Raw genomic sequence first — 26419 nt, 5'->3', positions numbered from 1 at the left:
CACTGAAAAGACAGGAAAGAAAGAAAAGACCAAGATGGATGTCAGAGAAGACTCTGAAACTTGCTCTCGAATATCGAGCAGCTAAGGCAAAAGGATGAATTGATGAAGTAAAAGAACTGAACAGAAGGTTTCAAAGGGCCTCTCGAGAAGACAAAGTAAAATATTATAATGATGTGCCAAGAGCTGGAGATGGAAAACCAAAAGGGAAGAACATGCTCAGCGTTTCTCAAGCTGGAAGAACTGATGAAAAAATTCAAGCCTCGAGTTGCAATAGTGAAGGATTCCATGGGGAAAATATTACACAATGCAGGAAGCATCAAAAGAAGATGGAAGGAATACACAGAGCCATTATACCAAAAAGAATTAGCCGATGTTCAACCATTTCAAGAGGTGGCATATGATCAGGAACCGATGGTACTGAAGGAAGAAGTCCAAGCTGCTCCGAAGGCATTGGCAAAAAACAAGGCTCCAGGAATTGATGGAATATCAATTGAGATATTTCAACAAACAAATGCAGTGCTGGAGGTGCTCACTCATGTATGCCAAGAAATATGGAAGACAGCTTCCTGGCCAACTGACTGGAAGAGATCCATATTTATGCCTATTCCCAGGAAAGGTGATCCAACCAAATTTGGAAATTATAGAACAATATCATTAATATCACACGCAAGCAAAATTTTCCTGAAGATCATTCAAAAACGGCTGCAGCAGTAGATCGACAGGGAACTGCCAGAAATTCGGGCAGATTTCAGAAGAGGACGTGGAACCAGGGATAACATTGCTGATGTCACATGGATCCTGGCTGAAAGCAGAGAATACCAGAGGGATGTTTACCTGTGTTTTATTGACTATGCAAAGGCATTTGACTGTGTGGGTCATAACAAATTATGGACAACATTGCGAAGAAAGGGAATTCCAGAACACTGAATTGTGCTCATGAGGAACCTTTACATAGATCAAGAGGCAGTTGTTCAGACAGAACAAGGGGATACTGATTGGTTTAAAGTCAGGCAAGGTGTGCGTCAGCATTGTATTCTTTCACCAGACCTATTTAATCTGTATGCTGAACAAATAATCCCAGAAACTGGACTATATGAAGAAGAACAGGGCATCAGGATTGGAGGAAGACTCAGTAACAGCCTGCGTTATGCAGATGACACAACCTTGCCTGCTGAAAGTGAAGAGGACTTGAATCACTTACTCATGAAGATCAAAGACCACAGCCTTCAGTATGGATTGCACCTCAACATGAAGAAAACAAAAATCCTCACAACTGGACCAATGAGCAACATCAGGATAAATGGAGAAAAGATTGAAACTGTCGAGGATTTCATTTGACTTGGATCCACAATCAACAGCCATGGAAGCAGCAGTCAAGAAATCAAAAGACACATTGCATTAGGTAAATCTGCTACAAAGGACCTCTTTAAAGTGTTGAAGATGTCACCTTGAAGACTAAGGTGTGCCTGACCCAAACCATGGTATTTTCGATTGCATCATATTCATGTGAAAGCTGGACAATGAATAAGGAAGACTGAAGAAGTATTGATGCCTTTGAATTGTGGTATTGATGAAGAGTATTGAATAGAACCATGGCCTGCTAAAGAATGAACAAATCTGTCTTGGAAGAAGCACAACCAGAATGCTCCTTAGAAGCAAGGACGGCGAGACTGTACCTTATATATTTGGACATGTTGTCAGGAGGGTTCAGTCCCTGGAGAAGGACATCATGCTTGGCAGAGTACAGGGTCAGTGGAAAAGAGGAAGACCCTCAAGGAGGTGGACTGACACAGTGGCTGCAACAATGGGCTCAAGCATAACAATGATTGTGAGGATGACTCAGGACCGGGCAGTGTTTTGTTCTGTCGTGCATAGGGTTGCTATGAGTCGGAACTGACTCCACAGCACCTAACGACAACAACACCTTGACCTCTGACCCCCAAGAACGTTGTGTTTTGGGCAATGGCTGTTTCCTTTTTCTGGATATGCCTGCAAAGTCTTTCTCACTCTGATTCTCCATTCTAGTCGTCCTTTAACATCTGCTCAAATGCCATCATCTCTGTGAAGTCTTCTCTGATTAGCCCCAAGTAGAGGTGACACTTTCCTCCATTGCGTCCCCAAAGTTCTTATACTTTAGAGCAGTTTTCACATGCTATTGGAACTATTAGACCACGTCCATTTGGAATTCGGAACTGTTTCTTATTCTTCACTGTATTGCTTGCACCTGTCACATTGTCTGCCACTCATGGCTGCTGAAAACTTTTTAATAAGTGCAGTAATAAGTAAATGGAGAAATAAGGACTAAAAAAATGAGTGCCTACAGTGAGCCAAAATTCATGCTGAGTAACTGGACTAATTACAAAGAAGCTAAGATGTCTAATTATAGAGGAAAAATTACTCTGCTCAGAACAGTAGATTATGTTAGCATATCAAGCTCACTACTTGAGTATTCCAGAGTTGAACAGTTCTCAATGCATAGCTATGCTTAATAATACAGCGAAGCAGAGGGGCCTGGAATACTGAGGGTCTTGCTGTCTCATCTCTGTTCATCATTCCTTAGACCTAAGGATACCTTAAGTTCAGAAATCATAATGTCCATCACTACGGGGAGCTGTTTCCACTCAGTTTCCAAAGGTGGGCCTAATACACCTGGAAAGACACAGACAATAAGCAAATCCAGCCCTCTTCATAGAACTTGACATCTTGGTTCTGGATCGTGGCCCATTATGACTGCCTCCATGGGCAACTCTGCATTCTTTCTATGGCCTCTGGCTTCCGTATTCTCTGGGCGCTTACTGTGAAGAGAAGGAATCAAAATTGGCCTACTGCCCCCACAAACCATACTTGGAGACAAAGCGTTGCCTGGCCTTCTACGAAATGGCCCTGTTCCTAGCATCTGAGTTTCCTTGTAGGAACTATCTCCCCTGTTTACATAGTGAAGGAACTAATGCAGATATGGATAGGACTGGGATTATAGCAGAGCTAAGTTATGACAGACTGGTTTTTTTGTTTTGTTTTTGTGAACATCTTTTTGCCGTTTCCGGCCACCTCCCTTCCTCTGGAAACATGCCGATTTCAGCAAGTCCAGCCTATCAGTTCTGCCTTCTAAATCCATTGGTTCATGGTCATCTGAGAGCACTTCTGTCACATACAGGAGCTGCTGCCCTCACCCTCCAGACACACTTGCAGCTGAAGCTGAATATTGCTACTCTGGGGTTTCCTTCCAGCCTTAAATTTCAGTTCAATATCTTCAGCTGCCCAGGTCATGGCTCTGCTACTTTCCTTGATCCTTGGTGAGTATCTCTGCTCCTGTTGGCTTAGACTCCAGAGTTTTCTCGGATTTTGATCAGGACAATCTTCCACTTGCCAAGCCTGCACAGATTCCATTCTTCCAAGGTCAGCTTCTCCCTGCCTCCTTTCTTTATACCTAGCAACTCTTCTAAACCCAAAGGAAGCCACTTAATCCACACCCAATTTATAATCTACTTTGATGGCCAGATTTTTAAAATCTATTCCCCTTATATTTGCAATGACCTATTTATGGTCATTTTTTTTTTCTTTCCATTTCCCTTTTTACATAAATTTCCCGAAAAGTACTATTTATGAGAAAACAGGTAGAGCAAGGGAAGGAAGATGAGCCACAAGACATACTCCTTTTTTTTTTTTTTTTTTAATCATATTACTTGGTTTCCTCTCAAAAATTTTCTCTATCACACTTCCCTAATTTCTCCCAGCTTCTTAACACCCAGGGTAATCTAAAGTAAATGGGGATTTGGGAACTAAAGAGACCTGAGTTTCAATCTTGGCTCTTTAATTTCTTATCTGTCATTCAATATGTCAGTTACCATACATCTGTGATATCTTGATTTCTCATTTATGAAATGAAGATAATGTTATCTTTCTCACAGGTTTGTTAAGAATGTTTGCATGAGATAACTAATTTAGGACATCTAACAATGCAATGCTTGCTAGATAAATTTTCTAATCAATCTCATCCATTTTCATTGCCTTGTTGAAGTCCTGGTTTCCCTCTTTCTCTCTTTCTCTCTCTCACACACACAACTGGGCAAGTATACACTTCCTGAAACATCTATATAGCCCACAGCACCTAAGAGCCAGCTCTGCCCATCATAAATGTACTGCTGAATCTCCCAGGCTTACCTCAGACCCAGCTCCTTCATGAAGCATTATTGGTCTGTGTCACCCGCATTATCCCCCTCCCTACAGAGGAGAGCTTTCAAGTCATGTAGTAGCTATATCAATTTCCAGCTCACGTTGCTATGAGTTGAAATTGACTCAATGGCAACGGGTTTGGTTTTTTGGTTTTTGGTATCAAACTTGGCACATTCAATTTCCTTTGTATGGAAAAATGTTTTGTGTTCATTGTTAGGCATGTAGAGTGTTATACAAATGGTTCACATAAGTATAACTTTGGGTTTTAGGCAGTTGCAAACCAGAACTCACGGAGTCTGAGTGTGGGCATGTCCTGAAGAGTAAGGGCCTGGGGCTATTGAGGAATTCCTTGGAAACCAAGAAAAGAAAGTATCCCAGGACAAGCCACTGAGATACTTGGATTTGCCTGAAAAACTCTAGAGTGGAAGGTCAAAGGTATGAGTTCCTTCAGAAGAATCCTTTAAGATAAGGGAGGAGTTCTGCACTTGAAAATACCTAGCCCTCAAGGACTATTGGAGGTCACAGGGCTCAGGACTGTACAGTGTTAGGAGAGAGCCTTAGGAATGAAAGGGTCCAACCCAGCAGATCCTCCAGGAAGAAACTCCAATATATTGAACGAGTGCAGATGCATAAATCTAGAGATTTGGAACTGAGTAGAGGGCTGCTTTCTAACCTACTGGCCTAAATCTGGGGTCTGTAAACTAGCCCATTTTAAAATGGTTTTAAAAATTCAAAAGAAGAATAATATTTTGTGACACGTGAAAGTTACATGAAATAAAATTTTATTGGAACACAGCCATGTCCATCTGTTTACTTATTGCCCATGGCTGTTTTTAAACTACAAAGGCAGAGTTGAGTAGTTGCAACAGAGATCATATGGTCCACAAAGCCTAAAGTATTTACTATCTGGCCTTTTGAAGGAGAAATTTGCTGACCCTGGACTAAATGCAGTGCCAGTGCACACAGGCCAATCCCACCACTTTTCCCTACTCCTTGCACGGCCCCCACTGTGTCTTTACCTCCCCCCACCAGTGCATCTTTCCAGTGGCCTCCAGCAACTCATTTTTGTTGACCCAGAGGTGGCTTTACCACACTGTAACTACAGGCTGTATTAACCAATCAACATAGTTGACTGGAATAGAAATCCAAATCTAGGCATGTCTGGCACAGAGTTCCCATCACATGTCCGGGGAGCAGGATGGGGTCAGTTAGCTGTGGTAGAATTGGTCTCTGTAATTCCTTGCCAATGTCCATGTGTCCTTTGAAGCTGGCCATCCCAGGAGAAGGTGCCAACAAGCCTGACTTTGGAGGTTGTATATGTACCGCCCCAACTATCGCGCAAGTTTTGGCAAGGGCCTTCCAGAGAGTTGTAGTCAGCAAAGCCTTGGAAATTGACTATATGACCTCACTCACTGCCTTCTTTTTTCCCTAGCCATTTGCACTGGACCTGGCCTCATAGGTAAGATTTTTGGGGGATTCCTGAGAGGTAGGCCTTCAAGCTCAGGAAAGTGGAAATTTTGAAACTAACCGGACCACAGGGAAATTGTTGTTGTTAGGTACCACCGAGTCAGTTATGACTCATAGTGACCCTGTGTACGACAGAATGGAACCCCACTCGGCCCTGTGCCGTCTTCATAATCGTTGTTATGCTTGAGCCTATTGTTGCAGCCACTGTGTCAACCCATCTGCCTTTCTGCATTCCCACCCCCTCTCAGTCTTGTCTGGATAGATTTCTACCTCCAGAACTTATAAGGAATTAGGGTGGTTCATCCTGCAATGAGAAGTCTCTGGCTGGTGCAAACGATTTGCACTCGTCTACTCGTCTATGTGCAAAAAAGGCTTGGTGAACTGCTTCTGTGAAGATTACGGCCAAGAAAACTCTAGGGAGCAGTTCTACTCTGGGGTCACTATGAGCTGGAATTGACTTGATTGCTTTTGTTTTATCCTGCAAGGGGACTCCTCTCCACTTGGCCTCCATGGCCCAAGATGCTTGGCCAACATCTAAGTATCATATGGCTTTATTTCAGGCCAAGTAGGAGCAGTTCTACTGTGTCCTGTAGGATCTCTATGAGTCAGAATCTACTCTATGGCACACACAACACACAACACACACACACACACACACACACACACACACACACACAGAGGTACCTTACCATCTGGTGGCTATCTCTGGGAAATGAACTTCCTTTTGCTCCACTTGGAACCAGCACATCCAGGTCCCCCTGCCAGCCTTAATGTTACCTTTATTTGAACTGTGAATCCATCTGCCTCTGCGCAGTACATGGCTGGACCAGCAGAGTTCAGGCTGGATGTCAGCCTCCATTGGTCACCTCTGCAAGGAGCCTTTGGGCAACGCACAACCTGCACAACCAAGCAGAGGTTGGGCTGCACAAAGAGCATAAGTCTATGGAAGAGGGAGGTTATGATGGTACAAACTCAAGGGGGTTGTTTGTAGAATATCAGTTTTTTTTTACATAGTCCCTGCAGTCTATCCTTTCTCTCGAGTAGAGAGTTTACTAGAGAGAGGAAGCCACAGACTCTGCTATGGGTGTGGAAGCTTCTGCATCCTGCTGGATGCAGTTTGATTTCTTAATGAGCTCAGTTGTTGGGTCCTCAGTCCAACTCTCAGATGACTTGATCTTTTTACTTTGGCCTCCAGGACTGTTCCTTGGTGCTGGTATTGGGAAACAATGGCTCTCTTGACAAACCTCCCCGTACTCTAGGATGTTTTTCTTCTGACCCTGGCTCCCTCTCTAAAGCCTTCTGATGCTAAAGGCTGCTAACGGCACCGCCTAGGACACAACTGCCCTGATGATTCTTTCTACTCTTTTGTAGCTTTAAAATCTTACTCAGCCATTCTTTCTCCCCGCAAGCTGAATTTCTTTTATATTTACTATTTCTTTTTTTTTAAAATACATATTTCTTCTTTCCCATGGGCTCTTCTAGTATTTCATTCCACAGAAAATTAAAACTCATTAAAAGGGAGTTTATTTTAAAACTAGCATTTTATCACCCAAAATCAAATATAATAACCTGACTGTGATCTTACTAGCTAATCTTTCCTGGAGTAAATAACAAGGTCAATGCAAACTCTAGTCTTAGTTATGATGAACTATACTGACTCAAAAGTTATTTCTGGGTGACTCCTTAAGAATTATATTTGTACCCAAATGTATCAGCCTTAAACCCGGATGCAAAAATGGTAACTTTCTTAGTTTTTCTATTACTAATTTAATTTCAAGTATTCATTCTATATATTCTGCATATTACCAAAAAAAAAAAAAAAAGGAATAAGAAGAAACAAAAAACAAATGAACAAACTAAACATAAGCTTTCCAGTGCAGTTTAATATCAGCCAGATCAGTGTTTTCTTATTCAACCACTTCTTCTGGGTTAATTCTAAGTTTTCTGGGGAGTTTACACAGCATTGAGACAAGGCAGGCAGCAGGAAATATGGTCCTCAGAAGTCATATTCCATCCCTGCAGGCAGCTGGGTCATCCCGTGTGGTCTATGTTGACATCTGTTAAGCCACTCATATCTCTATAGGTCGCAGACCACCAGCCCAAATGTGATCCCTCCAGGTGAACCAGACCTCTCTCAGCTAAATGTCCCACTGGCTAACTTCCCCACTCTGTGGAGCGTGACAAATTCCTCTCTTTACCTTTTTCACTCTGGAGCTACAGGAGACTTGGAGGGATTACTTCAGCCTAGTGACTAAATATAAGCTCCTTGAGGGCAGCAATATTACCTGTCTTATTCATCGCTGTTCTCAAAGTTCATAAAATAATACCTTGAACATAGTATACACTCAACAAGTGTTGCCTGATGGGCTGTTTGTTTCCTATTCTACTTCTATGCTTCAGGAGAAGGGAGAGGTTTCTGTTAGTCTTTTGCCCCCCATAGTCTACTTGAGAAGCAGAACCAAGTCATGGATTCCTCAAAACTCATGTATAGGTTCTATAGAGCCTCTCTCCTACCCCAAACCCATCCTCAGTGACCTCTTAGACTAGAAATTGGGGCTCTGAGACTCTGAGGCTCTAATGATTCCTTTGTCTGGTGTTCTCTGTATTTCTTCTGACCTGGATGCTTGGGCATGGGAAAATGTCACAGGAAGTAACAAGGATGATGTGTGTCACTGCTAATGGGATAGAGAGGCTGTTCAGCTTAAAAAAAAAAAAAAAAATCCATTGCCATCGAGTTGATTCTGACTCATACAGTGTAGAACTGCCCCACAGGTTTTCCAAAGCTGTGATCTTCATGGCAACAGTATGCCACAGCTTTCTCCCACAAAGTGGTCAGTGGGATTGAACCATTGGACCTTTCAGTTCACAGCTGAGCCCTTTAACCACTGTGCCACCAGGACTCCTTTGTTCAGTTTAGGTCCCCAAACTATACGTCGATCTCTCAGTCCCTCCTCCGTCTGACGTCCGTGGGGAGAGACAGAGTCATGAACAAGAAAGATCACATAGGAACCTTCGCTAGACTTGGATGCTGGCCTGGGGCTTCTGCTAATTTACAGTATGACCGTAGGATCTTCACTTCTCTGGGGATTGTCTCCCTTATCTGTGAAATAGTGGGATTGGGCTTTATAATCTCTATAGGCCCTTCTGGTTCTGACCACCAGAGATTCTGAGAATTCTGCTTTATCTTTAATCAATATCCTTCCTTTAATCTGCAAACAAAATCCTACAGTCATATCTAGGAGTCTGTAGGTGGAATTTCTTGGTAGGGTACAATTAAGGGTGTAGCAGAATCAGAGCTCAGAGATGGGGCCCTGCAGGTCCTCTCTCTCCCCTTCCCTTCTGTTTTCTCCTTCCCCTCCTCTGACTTTCCATGCTGCCTGTGAATGGTGAAGCAGTCCCAAGCTGACTGACCACACCCCCTGAGGACCCTTTAGACTTCTCCTGGGTCCCCAGCTAATAGTGCGTCTCCTTGCAGAGTCTTCATACAGAGCGCAACTGGTGGGAGGCCCCCACCGCTGTGAAGGGCGAGTAGATGTGGAACAGAACGGTCAGTGGAGCACTGTGTGTGGTTACAACTGGGACTTGAAGAACGTAGTTGTGGTGTGCCGGGAGTTGGGCTGTGGAGCAGCGAAGGGAACACAGAGTAGTTTTCCATATAAGCCACAGGCGGAAGAGAACCAAGACTTCTTCATCGAGGAGTTCCACTGCAAGGGGCTGGAAGATACACTGGCTCAATGTGAGAAAGAAGATACTGATTATGGGAGCTGTAGCCACCAAGACTACGCAGGAGCTTCATGTGAAAGTGAGTATGGCAGGGCTCACAGACCATCTGCCAGCTGCCCATACCCCACAAGGCCACACTTGTCTGTCTTTACTTCCCACTGTGGACTTTCTCATGGGCTGCAATGGCTAATTGGTCCCTTGTCCTTCACATCTCACACTTGACCTAGCGATAAACGTTATCCTCACCTAGAATTGTTACTGCTACTTGCTTGAGCTAATGCCTTCCTCTTAGTTACAAGATGTATGAGAACCTGTTTCTTTTCTGAACACACACAGACGCACATGCAGAGACTCCCCTGCAGTCAGGAAGCATATGCTGAATAGGGTACCAGGTATCTGGATCTAGAGTTGGAGTTATGGGGGACGAAATGAGCCCACGAGGTATAATTTATACTTGACCTATAGTTTCGGCTCTCAAGTTGTCCACCAGCTAGTCAGGTAGGTAGGAGGTGCTCACGGGAAACCAGCACACTCTCACATGTTTTTCTCTATTCCTTTCCTTTCCTGCATACATTTGCTTTCTATGTCTTAATAATTTCTCCCCTCTCTGTGTGTACTTTTCCCCAGTAGACTGTGATTTGGCTAAGTGGCTAAGCCATGTCTTCTCTTTCTCGGCCTCCCATGAATTTTTTACCAGGGAAACAGTCACCGACTCTTTGTGACCTGATGCTGAGGCTTCTTTCCTATTTTTTAGAAGTCTTGAAGATTGAGAGCCCTAATCTGGGATTCTTGGGTGCTAGTGCTGACACTAATAGCAAAAGGCTTTGGCCTTGGGCACATCACTTCACTTCTCTGTATGTTATATTGTGTTTGGTTTTTTATTTTATTTTTTTAAATCTACACAGTGTTTCTATCTGCCTTTTTTGAGGAGCAAATGAGAAGTTGAATGTGAAAAGAATTTGAAAAAATAAAAATGCGTAGAAATGATTAATGGTTCAACTCAGAACTGACTCATTGGTTCATTCATCTACTCATTCAGCAAAGCATTCGTAAGCAGTTATTAGGCCCTAAGCACTCCAGTCTACATTGTACTAAACAGCAAGAGAGTAGAGATGTATACATTGATTCTCTTTTCTCAAGAAGACTGTGTTCTCGCAGGGAACAGACACTTCCTCTTTCTTTTTCCAGTCCCAGAGACTGTGCGGCTGGCTGATGGCCCCGGACGCTGCATAGGGCGAGTGGAGGTGAAGCATCAGGACCAGTGGGGCACCGTGTGCAAAGCAGGCTGGAACCTCCAGGCTGCCAAGGTGGTATGCCGGCAGCTGGGATGTGGGAAGGCCACACTGACCCGAGGAAACTGTAAAAGAGCTACACAGGGCCAAGGTCCCATCTGGCTGAACCAGGTGTCATGCTCAGGAAAAGAACTAACTATTCAGGATTGCCCTTCCAGGCCTTGGGGGAAGAACAACTGCACCCATGACGAAGACACTTGGGTCCACTGCGAAGGTAAAACCTGCAAATTCAGAGGCTAAGATTTTTCATGAATTTATTAAATGAAATTTTATTCAGTCATTATTTACAGAGAATTGTAAATACACATAGCAAAGTTAATTGTGCTTATCCTTAATGTTCTGGTCTTTAAAACGGGACTAATAATACCTGCCTTTGTATATAAAAATGATGTAAACAAACAAAAAAACTAAACCTGTCATCACTGAGTCGATTCTAACTCATAATCAGTGTCCTAGTCACCTAGTGCTGCCGTAACAGAAATACCACAAGCGGATGGCTTTAACAAAGAGAAATTGATTCTCTCACAGTCTAGTCGGTTACCAGTCCAAATTCAGGGCATCGGCTCCAGGAAGGCTTTCTCTCTCTGTCAGCTCTGAAGGAAGGTCCTTGTCCTCAACCTTCCTCTGGTCGAGGAGCTTCTCAGGCACAGGGACCCCCTGTCCAAAGGACACACTTTGCTCCTGGTGCAGTTTTCTTGGTGGTGTGAGGTCCCCAACTCTCTGCTTACTTCCCTTTCCTTTCATCTCTTGAGAGATAAAAGGTGGTGCAGGCCACACCCCAGGGAAACTCCCTCCACATTGGATAGGGGAGGTGACCTGAGTAAGGGTGGTATTACATTCTCACCCGAATCCTTTTTAACATAAAATCACAATCACAAAACAGAGGACAACCACACAGTACTGGAATCCTGGCCTAATCAAGTTGATACACCCATTTTTGGGGGGACATAATTCAATCCATGACAGTTACTATAGCAGCTCTATTAGTATATTAAACAATATTAATCTCTATATTATTAAAAAAAAAATACGAACTATTATTTTATTGAATTCTGTATAAGTTTTCTGAGCCTGATTCCCCAATTTTCGGTAGCACATTTATTTAATGCTGGCCTGGCTTCTTTCTTCCACTCAGCATGCTTTTGAATTGATAATCGCCTCCTCTGCAGTTTGCTCCCAAATGGTGTATCTAAAACCCGAAACATATTTGTTTTGTTCCATAAAAGACCCCGTTATAACAATGGCTTCAGTGGGTAAAAAAACCTAGGTCTAGACTCTGCCTCTCGCTGAGGGGGGAGCACAAACTTCACTGGGAGATGGACCCTGACGATCGAAACATACACTGTAGGAAACCCAGGTGGTGTAGTGGTTAAGTGCTACAGCTGCTAACTAAAGGGTCAGCAGTTCGAATCTGCCAGGTGCTCCTTGGAAACTCTATGGGGCAGTTCTGCTCTGTCCTATAGGGTCGCTATGAGTCGGAATTAGCTCAACAGCACTGGGTTTGTTTGTTTGTTTGTTTGTTTTTTGGTTTAGCTCATATAAAGGGATTAAAAAATTTTTACTGTGCCTTGGGTGAAAGTTTGCAAAGCAAATTCGTTTTCATTTGATGTTGTTAGGTGTTGTCGAGCTGGTTGAGTTGGTTGCATCTCACAGCAACCCTGTGTACAAAAGAAGGAAACACTGCCCGGTCCTGCACTATCTTCACAATCATTGTTATGCCTAAGTCCATTGTTGCAGCCACTATGTCAATCCATGTCCTAGAGGGTCTTCCCTCTTTTTTGATGACCCTCTGCTTTACCAAGCACGATGTCCTTCTCCAGGAACTGGTCCCTCCTGATAACATGTCCGAAGTATGTGAGATGAAGCCTCACTATCCTTGCTTCTAAGGAGCATTCTGGCTGTACTTCTTCCAAAACAGATTTGTTCGTTCTTCCGGCAGTCTATGGTATATTCAGTATTCTTTTCCAACACCATAAATCAAAGGCGTCAATTCTTCTTTGATCTTCGTTATTCATTGTTCAGCTTTCGCATGCGTAGGAGGTGATTGAAAACACCGTGGCTTGGGTCAGACTCACCTTAGTCCTCAAAGTGACACAGCTTTGCTTTTCAACACTTTAAAGAGGCTTTTTGCAGCAGATTTGCCCAGTGCAATACGTTTTTTGATTTCTTGACTGCCTTTTCCATGCTGCTCATATGTTAATATAGACAACAGCACACAAGGGCCATAGTCAAGGCAACTTCTTAGACATAACCAAACACATTGTGGGATGAAGTTCCTAGGCTTGAAGGCTAGAATTCTGTTGGTAATTTTTGCATCTATTTTCATGAGGGACATCGGTCTGTAATTTTCCTTTTTGGGGTGTCTTTGCCTGGCTTTGGTAATCAGGGTTATGCTGGGTTCATAGATTGACTTCAGGAATATTCCTTCCTTTTCTATACTCTGAAATAGTTTGAGTAGTATTGGTATAAGCTCGTCTCTGAATGTTTGTAGAGTTCTCCAGTGAAGCCACTAGGGCCAGGGCTTTTTGTTGTTGTTGTTGTTGTGTGTGTGTGTGCATGTGTTTAAACTCTTCAAGCTCTTATTTAGTTATGGATCTGTTCAGTTTTTTTTTTGTTTAAGGAGGTAGTGTGTTTCTAGAAATGTGTCCATTTCCTATAGATTTTCAAATCGGTTGAAGTGCAGTTTTTCGTAGTATTCTGTTATGATCCTTTTTATTTCAATTAGTTTGGTTGTAATGTCACCCATCTCATTTCTTATCCAAGTTACTTGCTTCCTCTCCTGCTTTTCTTTTGTCAGTTTGGCCAGTTGTTTGTCAATTTTGTTGATGCTTTCAAAGAACCAACTTCCAGTCTTATTATTTCTATTATTTTTTTTTGTTCCCTACTTCATTTATAATGGGATTTTGATATGCGTTTTTCAACCAAACAAATTGTGGCTGTTGTTAGGTGCCATAGAGTCAGTTCCGACTCACAGCAACTGTATGTACACTAGAACAAAATGTTGTCCAGTCCTGTGCTAGTGTCACAATCATTGCTATGTTTGAGCCCATTGTTGGAGCTGCTGTGTCAATCCATTCCCTTAAGGGTCTTCCTCTTTTTCATCAGCCAAGCATGATGTCCGTCTCCAGTGATACCAAACAGATAGGGGCTAGCTAATATACAATAAAAACATACTTAAAAACCTGATTTAAAGTTTTTTAAAATTTCTGGTGGCTTAAAGTATCTCTTTGGAATGCTACCAAATCATGAAATCACCCAGAATTAATTCTTTAAGTAAGAGCTGACCTTAAATTTCTATTTTGATTAGGTCTTTTCCCCAAATGAAAAATTATTGCACAAAGTCTTAAATATCTGAAGAATTGACTGCCAAAGTGTTAGATGAAAGAGAGGAAGCAGGGGCGTAGGAACCAGAGGGGCCTCTAAGAATTCAGTCTTGGTATTGAGTACTATTTTGGCTTGAGTAAAGACAAATATACTGTAATCTTAACATTAGGCATGTGGAGAGAGAGAAATTAGGCAACATTAGGGAGGATGGGGAGTCCCTGGATGGTGTGGATGGTTAATGTGCTCTGCTGCTAACCAGAAGTTTGGTGGTTCAAGTCCAACCAGAGGCACCTTGGAAGAAAGGCCTGGTTATCTACTTCTGAAAAATCAGTCACTGAAAATCGCATGGTACATAGTTCTGCTCTGACACGCAGGAGGTTGTCATGGGTCCGAATAGACTTGATGGCAACTGGTCACTGGCTAGAAGGGACGGACCTGGAGCTGAGAAGTTAATCCTGCCTTAGTGCTGCCTCTCCTTTTCCAAGGGGCTGGTAGCAACCCAACTTACAGGTTCAGGAAGACAGAGGTAAACTGTGACTGACCAAGTTGGCCTCAAGATCAAAAGAGGGTATGGCCGTGGCATCAGAAGTCTCTGAACAATATTGATACCTGTTATAAGGACAGTGGCAGAGTCATGCCTCAGAGATGCCTGCCCTAGTTGATTACAATCCTCGGTTAGCATCCTAGGTTCTGAGAAACGGAATCTATCCCCTTTGTAGAGGAGAGAGGCAGGGGGTCACCAAGGACAGGAATATAAATCCAGAATGTGAGCAAAACCCCAGGAAAGTGATCTAAGTATATACTGTAGGTGCTGGGTTCTGGGCGACTGCTCATGTATGCCAGGATCCTCGTTAAGAGACTATGGACACCAAAATTTTAGCCGTCAACTATTTTTCAGCTCCACTCGCTGATGGGGATGGGACTCCCATTATGTAGTCAGTTTTCGCTCCATGGACTCAGGCTGGCAGAACCGAAACCGTGGTGGTGGATATTCCACATCTTCACGTGGGCAGAGATGGGTTCAGAGGAATAGACAGGCTGGATCGTCAGTCTGTGCTGCCTCTGCTTTGATTCTCGCTTGGGCTTTCCGAAGAGTTACCAGAAAATGCATTCAGTGTGGTGCAGTCCAACCACCCCATGTCGCTGTTAAGTTCTTTAGTTTTTCAGACCTACTAGAAAGTCATGCATACATGTTAGATTTACAACATAGGTGGAGGAATGAAAATATATTTGTTAAGGAAAGGGATCTAGGCCACATGTGTTAGAACCTGACGGAGACCTAGAAGAGGGACTGTAAACACAGAAACACATGTGGAGAGTTTCATATGCAATGTGTTTGAGTGAGGATGTAAAGGAACTTTTTTTTTCCCTTTCTCTACCTCTCTCCAACCCTTGACTTCCTCTTTGACACCACAGATCCCTTTGAACTGAAGCTGGAGGGAGGAGAGAGCCACTGCTCTGGACGTCTGATGGTGCTGCACAAGGGTATATGGGGTTCTGTCTGTGATGATGGCTGGGGAAGAAAGGAAAACCAGGTGGTATGCAAACAACTGGGCTGTGGCCATCCCCTCCTTCTACCCTTTGGAGTCCAGAAACACTTTGGCCTGGGGGTTGGCCCCATCTGGCTGGATGATGTTCGTTGCTCAGGGAATGAGTTGTCTCTAGAGCAGTGCCGGCACAGGTTCTGGGGGTATCATGACTGCACCCACAAGGAAGATGTGGCTGTGATCTGCTCAGGTAAGTCCTGCAGCTGGAATCCATGAAGACTGGCCTGGTGTGGGCTGCAGAGTAGGAGTGGAAGTGGGGACTCTTTGGACACAATCTTGAGAAAGTCTTTTCAAAGAGCCTGGAATACTAGCCCTGAACTGGAGACCTCTTTGGGGAAGTGGGAGAAGAATCCTTGCCCTAACTTGGGCCAGGAAATACAAATGCAGCCCTTGAGTGGCTGACTCAAGAGACCCACCAGTCAGCAGCTCAGTTTTATAATCAGAATGGGAGCTGACTGTGCAGAGCTATTTGGCTCTGGAACTAGGTAAGACCTGATAGTTGACCAAGGAATGTGAGGAGCAGCTTAGTGCCTTGAAAAGGAGGGGTTTGGTGACACAAGACTGGAGTTTGAGCCCTGCTCAACTACTTTGAAGCTATGGGATCTTAGCTAGTCGCTTAATTGCTCTGAATCTGGTGCTTTCGTGTGTGAAATAGGGAGACACTTGCCCCATTTACCTCAGCGAGTTTTATGATCGTGGAGGATAAAATGTGCTAATATATGTGAGTATTGTTTGTGACTCACATGGGAGCTGGTTGGGTAAGTCCCTGGGGTACTGTACTAGTTTGTGACTTGGCCCCACCATCGGTGTGTGTCTTAGGCCCTAGGAAGGTGCCATCTATTTTCTTAGCCTCTTTGAGCTTGAATGAAACAATCCTTTCATGACCTGTTGCCACCCTTACTGTATGTTCTTCTTGTCTTTCCAGAGCCGTAGCCTGGTCTTCTTGATGTTTCATCAGGCTCCCACTAGCTCTGGAATGACCCTACTTGTCTCATGGGCCCAGATTATTCCATTTTTTTCATGCTGGGCCTGCAGACTTTGAGGCAGGCAGCCTCAGAGCCCAAACTTCTAAGAGACACCTGCTTCGGCTTATGCTCCTACACTGAGCAGAATAAGCTTCCCTTTCTTCTGAAATTGTCCTTGACAAGATAACCAAAATGGCCTCTGAGCGGAGATTTAACCTTCTAATGGAAGAAAATCAACCTCTTCCTCCATACTGGGGGATCAAACCTTTGTCTGAAAAAAATGTATAGTCATCCCCAAGCTAGGAGCACCTGTGTGAAGGTCAATCCTGAATATTCATGATTAATTTGCATTTCCTTGTCTGCTCTCTGTAAAAGCCCACCTCCCCAAGCTGCCTGCAAGCAGTCTTGGAGGCAGCAGCCCCGATTGCTCCTTCCCTTGTACAACAAAATAAAGACATCTCTCTGATCTCCCACTTCGGCCTCTCGTTTATTGGCTGTAACAAGTCACGCTGAGCAAAACCTGGGGTTTTCACCTGGCAACAACTTTAGCCACCATCCCTCCTTCCCTAAGCAGGAGTCTGAACACTGCGCTCAAGCCTTGCTCTCAGAGCCAAGCACACCCATCCTTGCCTATTATGAGAGTTATGAGGGAAGACATAGAAACTTCTTGTAGGGCAAGATGAGCTTCCAGTTGTCCTCTCCTCACCACTGACCCCTTGACATTAGTTTTTTAGCCTTTTTTGCTTCTTCCCAAACTGCCTGGGACTCCTAGGCTTGTCATTTTGACCAGATGTGCAATCCATTGCTTAGGCAAGATCTATGTCTGCAAACAAGATGAAAGGAATGGAGCAATAAGAACATTCGAAAGGAAATGTTGGTAGACAATTTCACAGAAGTTGGGGGAAATCTTAGAATCATCTTATAGCTTTTTATCAAGTCTTTGGTGATCACAATTAATAATACTTCTCTACTCTCTTACTCCTTGGTGAGTGTGGAACATTTTTCAGGGGCAGAATCCTCTAATCCAAGACATGACCTTTTTCATGACACTTGGAAAAAGATGTTGGACATTCTGACTACCCTGATAAATATATTTTTTGTCCATCCCTATACTACCTGCCAACACGGTTGGCCTTTAACAAGAAGACTGTTACAAACGCATTAGTTTTATCTAAGAAAAATATATTGGATATGGAGCTACTACTGGGAGAAGGGCAAGAAAAAGGCAGAAGGAGATTGGGATGTCCAGAGTTGTGTCTCACGCCAATCAGAAAATGTAATTTTTATTTTATGAACTGAGGCTTTGGGACCTGCTAATCTGAGGTGAAACATCATGATACTAAAATGACAATCAAGACTTGATTGTAAAAATGGACAATCTTAAACTCTGAGGCTAAGCTCCGTACTTATAATATGTCTACATTTACACTGTCTAATAAATTAGATATGACAGCCTGAACAGTTGCCCCTCTGTGATATGCTTTTTCTGCTGACAGGGAAGCAGGTGTGGCAGCTTCTCAGCAATGGCCTTTTAGGCAGGATTGGGTAGAAGGGAACTTGCCAGCAGATATAACCACGTGTGATATAGCTCTCTCCTCTGGGCATGGAGCTCTCTCCCTATTTCCTGCTCTAGCCTGTGAATTTCAAGTTCAATTCTGCATCTCCTGTTCTTCGGACTGACATGTCTAATAATCCAACTCTGATGTCATGCCTTTTTAACCTTAATGATTTTTTTTTTTTTTTTGCTTTTCTCCTAACCGAGAACTTTATGTCTCTGGACCCTGACTCTGGTTAATTTGGCCAAAACAGTTCAGCTGTGAAGGCAAGGTCACTAGTGAAATGAAGGTGCAGTGAAACAAGAGGGTACCAGTGAGGGCAGGACTTACCACTTGCTGGGGATTAGGAGGCCAGTGTTTCCCCAGGTCCTCATTCCTTAGTCCTAGAGTCCATAGCCTTTAGAATAATCATTCCTTCAGCACTAGGTTTTTGCAGGGGATCCAAAAACATTAAACAGAGAGAAATAATTTCTGACACTGTAAAGCTGTAATGAAGAACTAGTGGGGTCCTCTGAAAAACGAGTCTACAAGAAAGTACATGAAACTGATACTATTTAGTGACAAGGACTTGGCCATTCATTAGGTTCAGGGTGTGCCTGTCATCTTTTGTCTGCATTATTCAGGTAAGAAGTGAGACAGACTGGCAGCAGTGGGAGCTAAAGTCGTCTATGGGATCTCATGGTTCCTAATGACACCGGAATGTGTTTCTACCACCTAACCGACTATCTCACTGTAGATGTTCAACAAATATTTGTTCAATGAATATTTAAGAACTAGCTTGGAAATAGGCAGAGAAATCTAGCTTCTTATAAGGGGAGAAAATGCCTTAACAGATATTTTAGGATCGACCCAGCCTACTGATCTGTTCTCACAGTCTTTCCTTGTTTTGCCAACAGAACTTCACAAGAGGAATTTTGATTTCCCCTTATTTCTCCATTAAAATTCCTTTTGTAAAATTCCAATCCAGTAAGACCCCTAGAAACCAATCAAATAAAAGTACAGGGTACTTGCCCGGTGAAAGCAAGGCCTCACAGTAACCTAACTGATAGTATCAAATCCAGTTGCCGCCGAGTCAACTCCAACTCATGGTGACTCCATGTGTGTCAGAGTAGAACTGTGCTCGTTAGGGTTTTCAGTGCCTCAGTTTTCAGAAGTGGATCACCAGGCCTTCCCTCTGGGTGGCCTTGAGCCTCCAACCTTTCCGTTAGCAGCTGACTGCATTAACTATTTACACCAGCCAGGGCCTTCAAATGACAGTATTAGCAGATGCAATAAGAGTGTGCCACCAAAGGAGAGGCTGTCAGAAAACTGAAAGCCTGAAGGACATGAAGCTGGCCTCTTAGCACTGTCCAGAGAAAAGGATCCCCTGATCCAAGAATATGGCTGCCTTGTCTTGCTGTCCAAAATGAAGGTGGGTATAATAGGGTATCATAGCTTGAAGAGATCAGCATAGAGACAGAGACTTCCAGGGCTCACAGATATTCTTCTTCCTGGACACACCACTAGTCTACACTTCCTAAAAAAAAAAAAAAACACTTCCTAGCTCTCCTATATATAGATAAAGCCATGTGGCCAGTTCTCACTGGAGTATGAATGTGCTGTTTATAATACCTTCACATCAAGACAGTTAACAGTAGCTCGCCTTCTCCATGCTCTTTCTCTCTCCATCTGCTGGTCGACTGGAGAAAGACACCAAGAATATATAGAAGGGCAGATCCAGAAAATGGAAGGAACTTGGGTCTCCGAATGATTAGATGGAGCCAGACTCTCCCACCCATACTCTGCTGACTGTGACATGAATAAGAAATAAATGTTATTTATATGAAGCCACTGAAATGTCAGAGTTGTTTATTTACAGCAGTTAGCTCACCGTTACTAAAATAGACATTAAGATTAAAAAAAAAAAAACCTGGCTCACTCATAGTTTTACCTTTATTGTAGATTAATTATATTTTATTTTTGATATTTATTTTTTTAGTCTTCAAAGCTCTCTTTTTCTATATACTGGACCCACTGTGTCCATGCATTTTAAACAGTCTCTTGGATTTTAAACAAAATAATCTTGCCCTCCCGGCCACAGATGACCGGCATTAAGAGTGGACATCCTTCTCAAGCTAGATCAATCAGCCCTTCCTAGGAGTTGGAAATTGTGACCAAAATAGGGTTAGTTTCTCCAAGTAGCTGAGCTAATGTTATCCCAGAATCTGTGGCTGGCCTTTTTTTTTTTTTACACAGCACATGGAGTGGATATAATAGGATATCAGATCCTGAAGAGATTAGCCTGAAGAAACAGAGACTGCCAAGGGCTCACCTACATTCATGTTCTCTTCCTTTGTCCATGGACACGTTGGGTGTAGTGTATAGAATTCGTAGATATTCTGAGACACCCATGCTAGTAACCTGGACTTCTATATGGCTTGGCCGCATGTTGCCGTGTAGCACAACCCAGCCAGACATGAGAAGGTCATTGGCCACATCAAAGAGATCTTGGCCCAGGTTGCCAGGGAACTCCTGTGAGGGTGTCAGCCCCCCATGGACCCTGAGAAAACCAAGCTCCCCACCCTGTCCTTTGGAGGAGAGGATACAACCTTTGGGGTCAGCCTGATCCTGCACCTTGGAGCTCCAGTCCCACCACCCCCCCAAATTAAATATCTACAGCAACACCCTCCCCACCCCCAGCTTTTAACCTCCGTAGCATACCCAGCACAGGAAAAGCAACCAGCCGGCCCACGGCCACAGGGACCCAGAGAGGTTCACACGCCTCACATGACATGCTCTGGTGTACCAGGGTGCGGACCTCCACAGATGTGGCCATGTGACCAAGGACATGGGTGGAGGGAGCCTCACAGCAACACTTACACCTGACCACTCTGGCTCCCAGGACACAGGGCAGCCAAAAGCAAACCTCACACCTTGTCCAACATGCAGCTTGCCACGAGAACACAATGTGGGGCGGGACCACTCATAAGAGGGCATGCTCAGGAGACCAGGGCCTCTACGTGTCAAGCTCCCATTCTAGCACTTCAGGGGTGGGGGGAGGGGTGTGGGAGACTGGTACTGACCATCTCCGCCTCACCTAGCTAAGGGACCCTCATAGAGGTGGCCACTACTTAATCTGGACTTTTAAAATAAAAACAAGCAGAATTTGAGCCTGGAGTTCATGTGTGGGTTTTGAGGAGTAGAGGAGCCAGAAGATACAGCCAGGGTGCCCCCACCATGACAGCCCTGCTGGGGACCCCAGGCCTGCCTTGTAAGCCATGTAGGTAAGCTCCAAAACATGGGCTGCCCCCATTTCTCAGATGGGAAAACCGAGGCCCAGGCTTGACCAGGGTCACAGAACAAGTCAGGGGTACCATCCTCTCCTAACCCTACAAAAAAATAAAATAAACTAAAGGAAAAACAAGTGGAAGTCCTTCCACAGAGATAAATGGATAAGAATGAAACAGATGTGCAGGGAGGAACAGAGATAAAAGACAGAGAGAACCCAGGAAGTATTTTCAGTTTCTGATTCTTGTCTCTTCTTGGGGTCCAACTGCATTCCTGGTCTTGGGTTGTGTGAGAAATTGTTACATTCTTATGATAAATTATTTTTCTTTTCTCTTGAGTTGGCCTATGAACTTCCAACCAAAAAAATCCTAACCAATTCACTCATTTTAAATTGTGATAATTCATCCGTCTATGGCAAGATTCTTTTTTTTTTTTTGATGGCAAGATTGGTTAGATAACCCAATTTATTAATAATAAATTGACTTTCACTGTATTTATAAAACTGAGTTTATTGGTTTGAAAAGATAAGGAATAGTACCTATAACAGAAGTACAATCCAAAGATATTACTTCAGTGGCCCTGGTTGGATGGATGTCCAACCAACTTGTTTTACCCAGGTAACATTTATGTCTCATTCCCTTCAAATTAAAACGCAAATCAGTTAAAAATCCAGTGAAGGTGGATTATAGAGGGTCAGGAACTCAGAAGTGACAGCTATTCATACTTTTTTTGGGACATGATCTTCTTCAGCTTTTCCACCTGGTGAAGTTTTAATCATTCTTTAAAGCACGTTTCTCTCTTCAAATTTTATTTGAATCAGCCTACAACCCTGTTTAAAGCCCTTTGATCGTTTCCCATTGCACACAAGGTAAATGTGAAATTCTTTTCCTAAAAGGCGTGATCTGGCACCCACCTACTTCTCCAATCTGATCTCGCGCTACTCTCTTCCTCTAACAGCACGTTTCAACTATAAGGTCTTCTATTCCTTTCTTAAACACACAGTTTTTTTGAACTTGGAGACATCTGCCAGAAGATCAGGTTCTGGAGACAGGAACTATCACAAAGTGTTTTAGACGTGATGCCTATCAGACCTCCATGTGGAGATGTTTGTTGAGTAGGAGTTTAGGAGAGAGGTCTGAGCTTGGAGATCCAATCTGGGGAATCATCAGCATATACATGGTATTTAAAGCCATAAGACTGGAGGACATCAGTCACAAGAAAATAAGTGAGGACTGAAAAAAAGAAGAAATCCAAGGACTGAGTCTTGGGGAAGACAATAAACTTTGAATTTACAACAAATGTTCAATTCACCTGAAATAGGTGCTTGGTGCAGGTACCCTACTGGGTGGTGTTGTAGATTGAATTGTGCCTCCAAAATGTGTCACCTTGGCTAGGCCATGATTCCCAGTATTGTGTGATTGTCCCCTGTTTTGTGATCTGAGGTAATTATGCTATGTATTGTAAATCTTAATCTCTATGATGTTAATGAGGCAGGATTAGAGGCATTTATATTAATGAGGCAGGACACAATCTACAGGACTTGGTTATATCTCGAGTCAAACTCTTTTGAGGCACAAAAGAGAGAAGAGAGCATAGAGGAGAGGGACCTCATTACCACCAAGCAAGAAGAGCCAGGAGTGGATCCCTGTGCTGAGGAGATCCTAGAGCAGGGCAAGATTGATGACAAAGACCTTCCCCCAGAGTTGACACAGACAGAAAGCCTTCCCCTGGAGCCGGCGCCCTGAATTTGGACTTCTAGCCTCTTAAACTGTGACAGAATAAATTTCTTTATGTCAAAGCTATCCACTTCTGGTATTTCTGTTATGACAGCATTAGGTAACTAAGACAGATATTTGGTACTGGGAGTGGGGTGCTGCTCTAATAAATACCCAAAAGGTGGAATTGGTTTTAAAACCGTGAATGGGTAGAGGCTGAAAGAGTTTCAAGTTACTTAATAGTAAAAACCTAGATTGTCTTCAAGAAACTGTTGGTGGAATTATGGAAGTCAAAGGCAATTCTGGTGAGGGCTCAGAAGAAAGTGAGGAGAGTTGCAATACCAGAGACTGTGCAGATGGCAAAAAGCAGCAGCAGAGAAACGGCAACAATGGAACCAGGAGACTGACATGAGATGGTGTAGGAAGTAACCCATGGAGCAAGAGAGTTGAGTGCTTTTAGGCAGAAGACTTCCTAGAGGAATGGGATGCTTCTGGGCACTTATTGGTAGAGCTAAAGAGTTTGTAACACTTGTCTGAGCAGAGCAGAGGCCAGGCTGGCCCAGGATGCTTGAGGGGCCAAGGGGCTGAATGGCCAAGGAACCAGGAAGCAGAAGCCGAAGAGACAAGGAGCTCAGAAAGTAGAGCTGCCTCAGCCTCAAAGGACAGGGTCATTACCTCTGGGGTCTCAAAGGGTGGGGCCACTGGCTCCTGGGTTTCAAAGAATCACATCTTCACCAACTCAGTACTGGAGTGTTGGGCTGCTGTTCAGGAATGCCAGAGGAGTGAGGTCAGAGCCACTACCCAAAGCTGAAGGGGCTAGGCTGCCATGCCCAAGGGGCAGAAGAATGGGGCTTGCTGGGGCCAAGGGGTGGTGTCACTACTCATTTGGACAGGAGAATGGGGCTGTCCAGATTCAAGGGAGCAGGGTTGCTGTGCCAGTGGGCCTGGAAAGCAGAGTTGAAGTGCGGGGCTGAGGGACCTCCACCCAGAATCCAGAAAGCGTGGCCAACATCCAGAGTCTGGAGGGCAGGGCCATTGCCCAGATGGTCTCAGAGAAGAGAGGATTATTTTCAAAGCTTGAGATCAAACGTAAATCTTTCCACTTCACTTTGGACTTGCTTCATGCCGTTAACTTTTCTTTCCCTCTAATTTCTCCTATTTGTAAAGGAAATGTTTACCTTGTGCCTGTTCTACCATTGTACTTTGGAAACAGATAACTTATACTCTAGGTTTCACAGATGAAGAGGAATTTTGCAGAAAAGGAGATTTTGGACTTGGAGTTAGTTTAAGACTCCTGGGATGATACGACAGGGTGAATGTGTTTTACATGTGGCAAGGACATGAATTTTTAGGGATCAAAGAGTGGAATGTTATGGATTGAATTGTGTCTCCAGAAATGTGTGCCAACTTGGCTAGGCTATGATTCCCAGTAATGTGTGGTTGTCCTCCATTTTGTAATCTGATGTGATTGTCCTATGTATTGTAAATCCTAACCTCTATGATGTTAATGAAGCAGGATTAGGAGCAGTCATATTAAGGAGGCAGGACACAATCTACAGGATTAGGTCGTATCTTGAGTCAATCTCTTTTGAGACACAAAAGAGAGAAGAGAGCACAGAGGAGAGGGACCTCATTATCACCAAGCAAGAAGAGCAAGGAGTGGAGTGTAACCTTTGGATTCAGGATCCGTGCACTGAGAAGCTCCTAGGCCAAGAGGAAGACCGATGACTAGGACCTTCCCAGGAAGCTGACAGAGAGAAAGAAGGAAAGCCATTCCCTGGAGCTGATGCCCTGAATTTGGATTTCTAGCCACCTAAACTGAGAGAATAAATTTCTTCTTGTTAAAGCCATCCACTTGTGATATTTCTATTAGAGCAGCCCTAGATAACTAAGACAGGTGGCAATCCCAGGAAACACTAGTGAGAGACTGTGGAATGTGAAACAGGAAAGTGAGAAAATCCAATAAAGGGAGAAAATCCATTGGTTACTGCAACGGGAACTGGGTCACCATTCCACTGGAAACCTTCTGAGGAACTGTGTAGAATGAACCTCTAAAGTATCTTACCAAGGAATGGGATATCTGGGATGTTTATCCACTTACTCCCATTCCCCTTGAATTATGGATTTCTCCTGTTGGTGTTATGCTCTGTATATGGACAGAGAAAGCTCCTGAATACCAGTGAAAACTTCAGGTAGAAAATCTCAGAGATGTAAGCAACCGAGATTGGAAATCACGGGTGTGCATGGGACTTGTCCACAACAGCTGTTGGAGACAATGAAGTAGAAGTAAACATGAGATCACAATGTGGTGAAAGTCAAGTGAAGGCAGTGTTTCAGGAAGGACATTATGCATTAAATGTGCTGACAGTTTAGGTAAGAAGAAGACTCAACATTGATCTCTTGATTTGACACCATGGAACTCTTTGGTTTTACTAAAAGAAATTTTGGAGACATGATGGAAGAAAGAACCTAATTGGAATAGTTTCTAGGGTCCACCCTCTCTAGGTACGTCATAGAAATAGTCCCCTCTGAGGTCCTGCTGTCTCCTTAGGGTATTGCAAGAGCATGGGACACAGGTTGCTCTTCACATAGAACCCAGAACCACCCACTTCTTTAGTCTTGTGGAACTTATCGCTCTCTCTCTTCCACTTATTTACCCTTCCTCCTAACTTCTAAAAAAAGAGAAAAACTTCTAGGGCAAGTTAATTTGAGTTATTCGGTACAGTGGTTGAGGCAGAAGCCAAAAGGGGATGATTCAAGAAGAAACTGGAACATGAGGAAGAGGTAATAAACTTGTGATGATGAACTGGCTGTAATGATGGTCCTTTTAACTACTCTCTACTCATGGCATTTTGCAACTAAATTAGTATTGTCCCCTGGCCCTTTCTTATGCTGTCTACTCAAATACTTCAGGTTGGGGCTCATTTTGATCACTTTCCTCCCCCTTAAGGTTTCCTCTGAAACTACCCTTGCGTAAGCTTATGAGAGCATCACCTGCAGACCATGGGTTTTATACCCTGTCTCCCAGCCAGTCTCATTCACTTTCCCAGGAAGTATCAGAGGGTTGTCTGTCCTAGAGGGACCTTCACAGTTCAAGTTGTCAAAAGCCCACTGTCTACAACTAACAACCCCAGCAGAGCTACAGCCGATGTTATGAAATCAATGGTGAGGAGTCTTTATTGGAAAGGTACTGAGGCTGAGCAAAGGAAGGTGGGGAGCAGGGGGGCACTTAGGAATGGACCATGGACTGTGGACTAGAAGGATTTTCATTCTGTCCCAGGTTATTCTGAAGTCAAAACACTTCCAGTATATAAATGACTCAACAGTGGGTCTGGGAAGGTAAAATACCCAACAGGTAGATTGGAAGAAAGATCTTTCATTAAAAAAAAA

General features: G+C 43.7%; 1 protein-coding gene across 4 annotated transcripts; it reads left to right on the top strand.

The window, feature by feature from the left end:
* Positions 1-3034: 3034 nt before the first annotated feature.
* LOC135230843 (CD5 antigen-like) lies at positions 3035-21215 on the top strand. Of its 4 annotated transcripts, none has more exons than XM_064283056.1 (6): positions 3035-3293; positions 5606-5632; positions 9116-9442; positions 10552-10869; positions 15396-15464; positions 16452-21215. In XM_064283056.1, exons 1-6 carry the CDS (start codon positions 3266-3268, stop codon positions 16457-16459), a joined length of 777 nt encoding a protein of 258 aa, XP_064139126.1. In that variant the 5' UTR covers positions 3035-3265; the 3' UTR covers positions 16460-21215. The 4 variants fall into 4 exon arrangements, with proteins under 4 accessions (XP_064139126.1, XP_064139123.1, XP_064139125.1 ...); XM_064283054.1 differs by having other exon boundaries at positions 3047-3293; positions 15396-15716; XM_064283053.1 differs by lacking the exon at positions 16452-21215 and having other exon boundaries at positions 3044-3293; positions 15396-16445.
* The last annotated feature ends 5204 nt before the right edge of the window (positions 21216-26419 follow it).

Source organism: Loxodonta africana, chromosome 3, assembly GCF_030014295.1.
Source record: "Loxodonta africana isolate mLoxAfr1 chromosome 3, mLoxAfr1.hap2, whole genome shotgun sequence".
Taxonomy (NCBI): Eukaryota; Metazoa; Chordata; class Mammalia; order Proboscidea; family Elephantidae; genus Loxodonta; species Loxodonta africana.
Note: the sequence above shows the minus strand (reverse complement) of the source record. Positions and strands in the feature narration are given on the sequence as shown.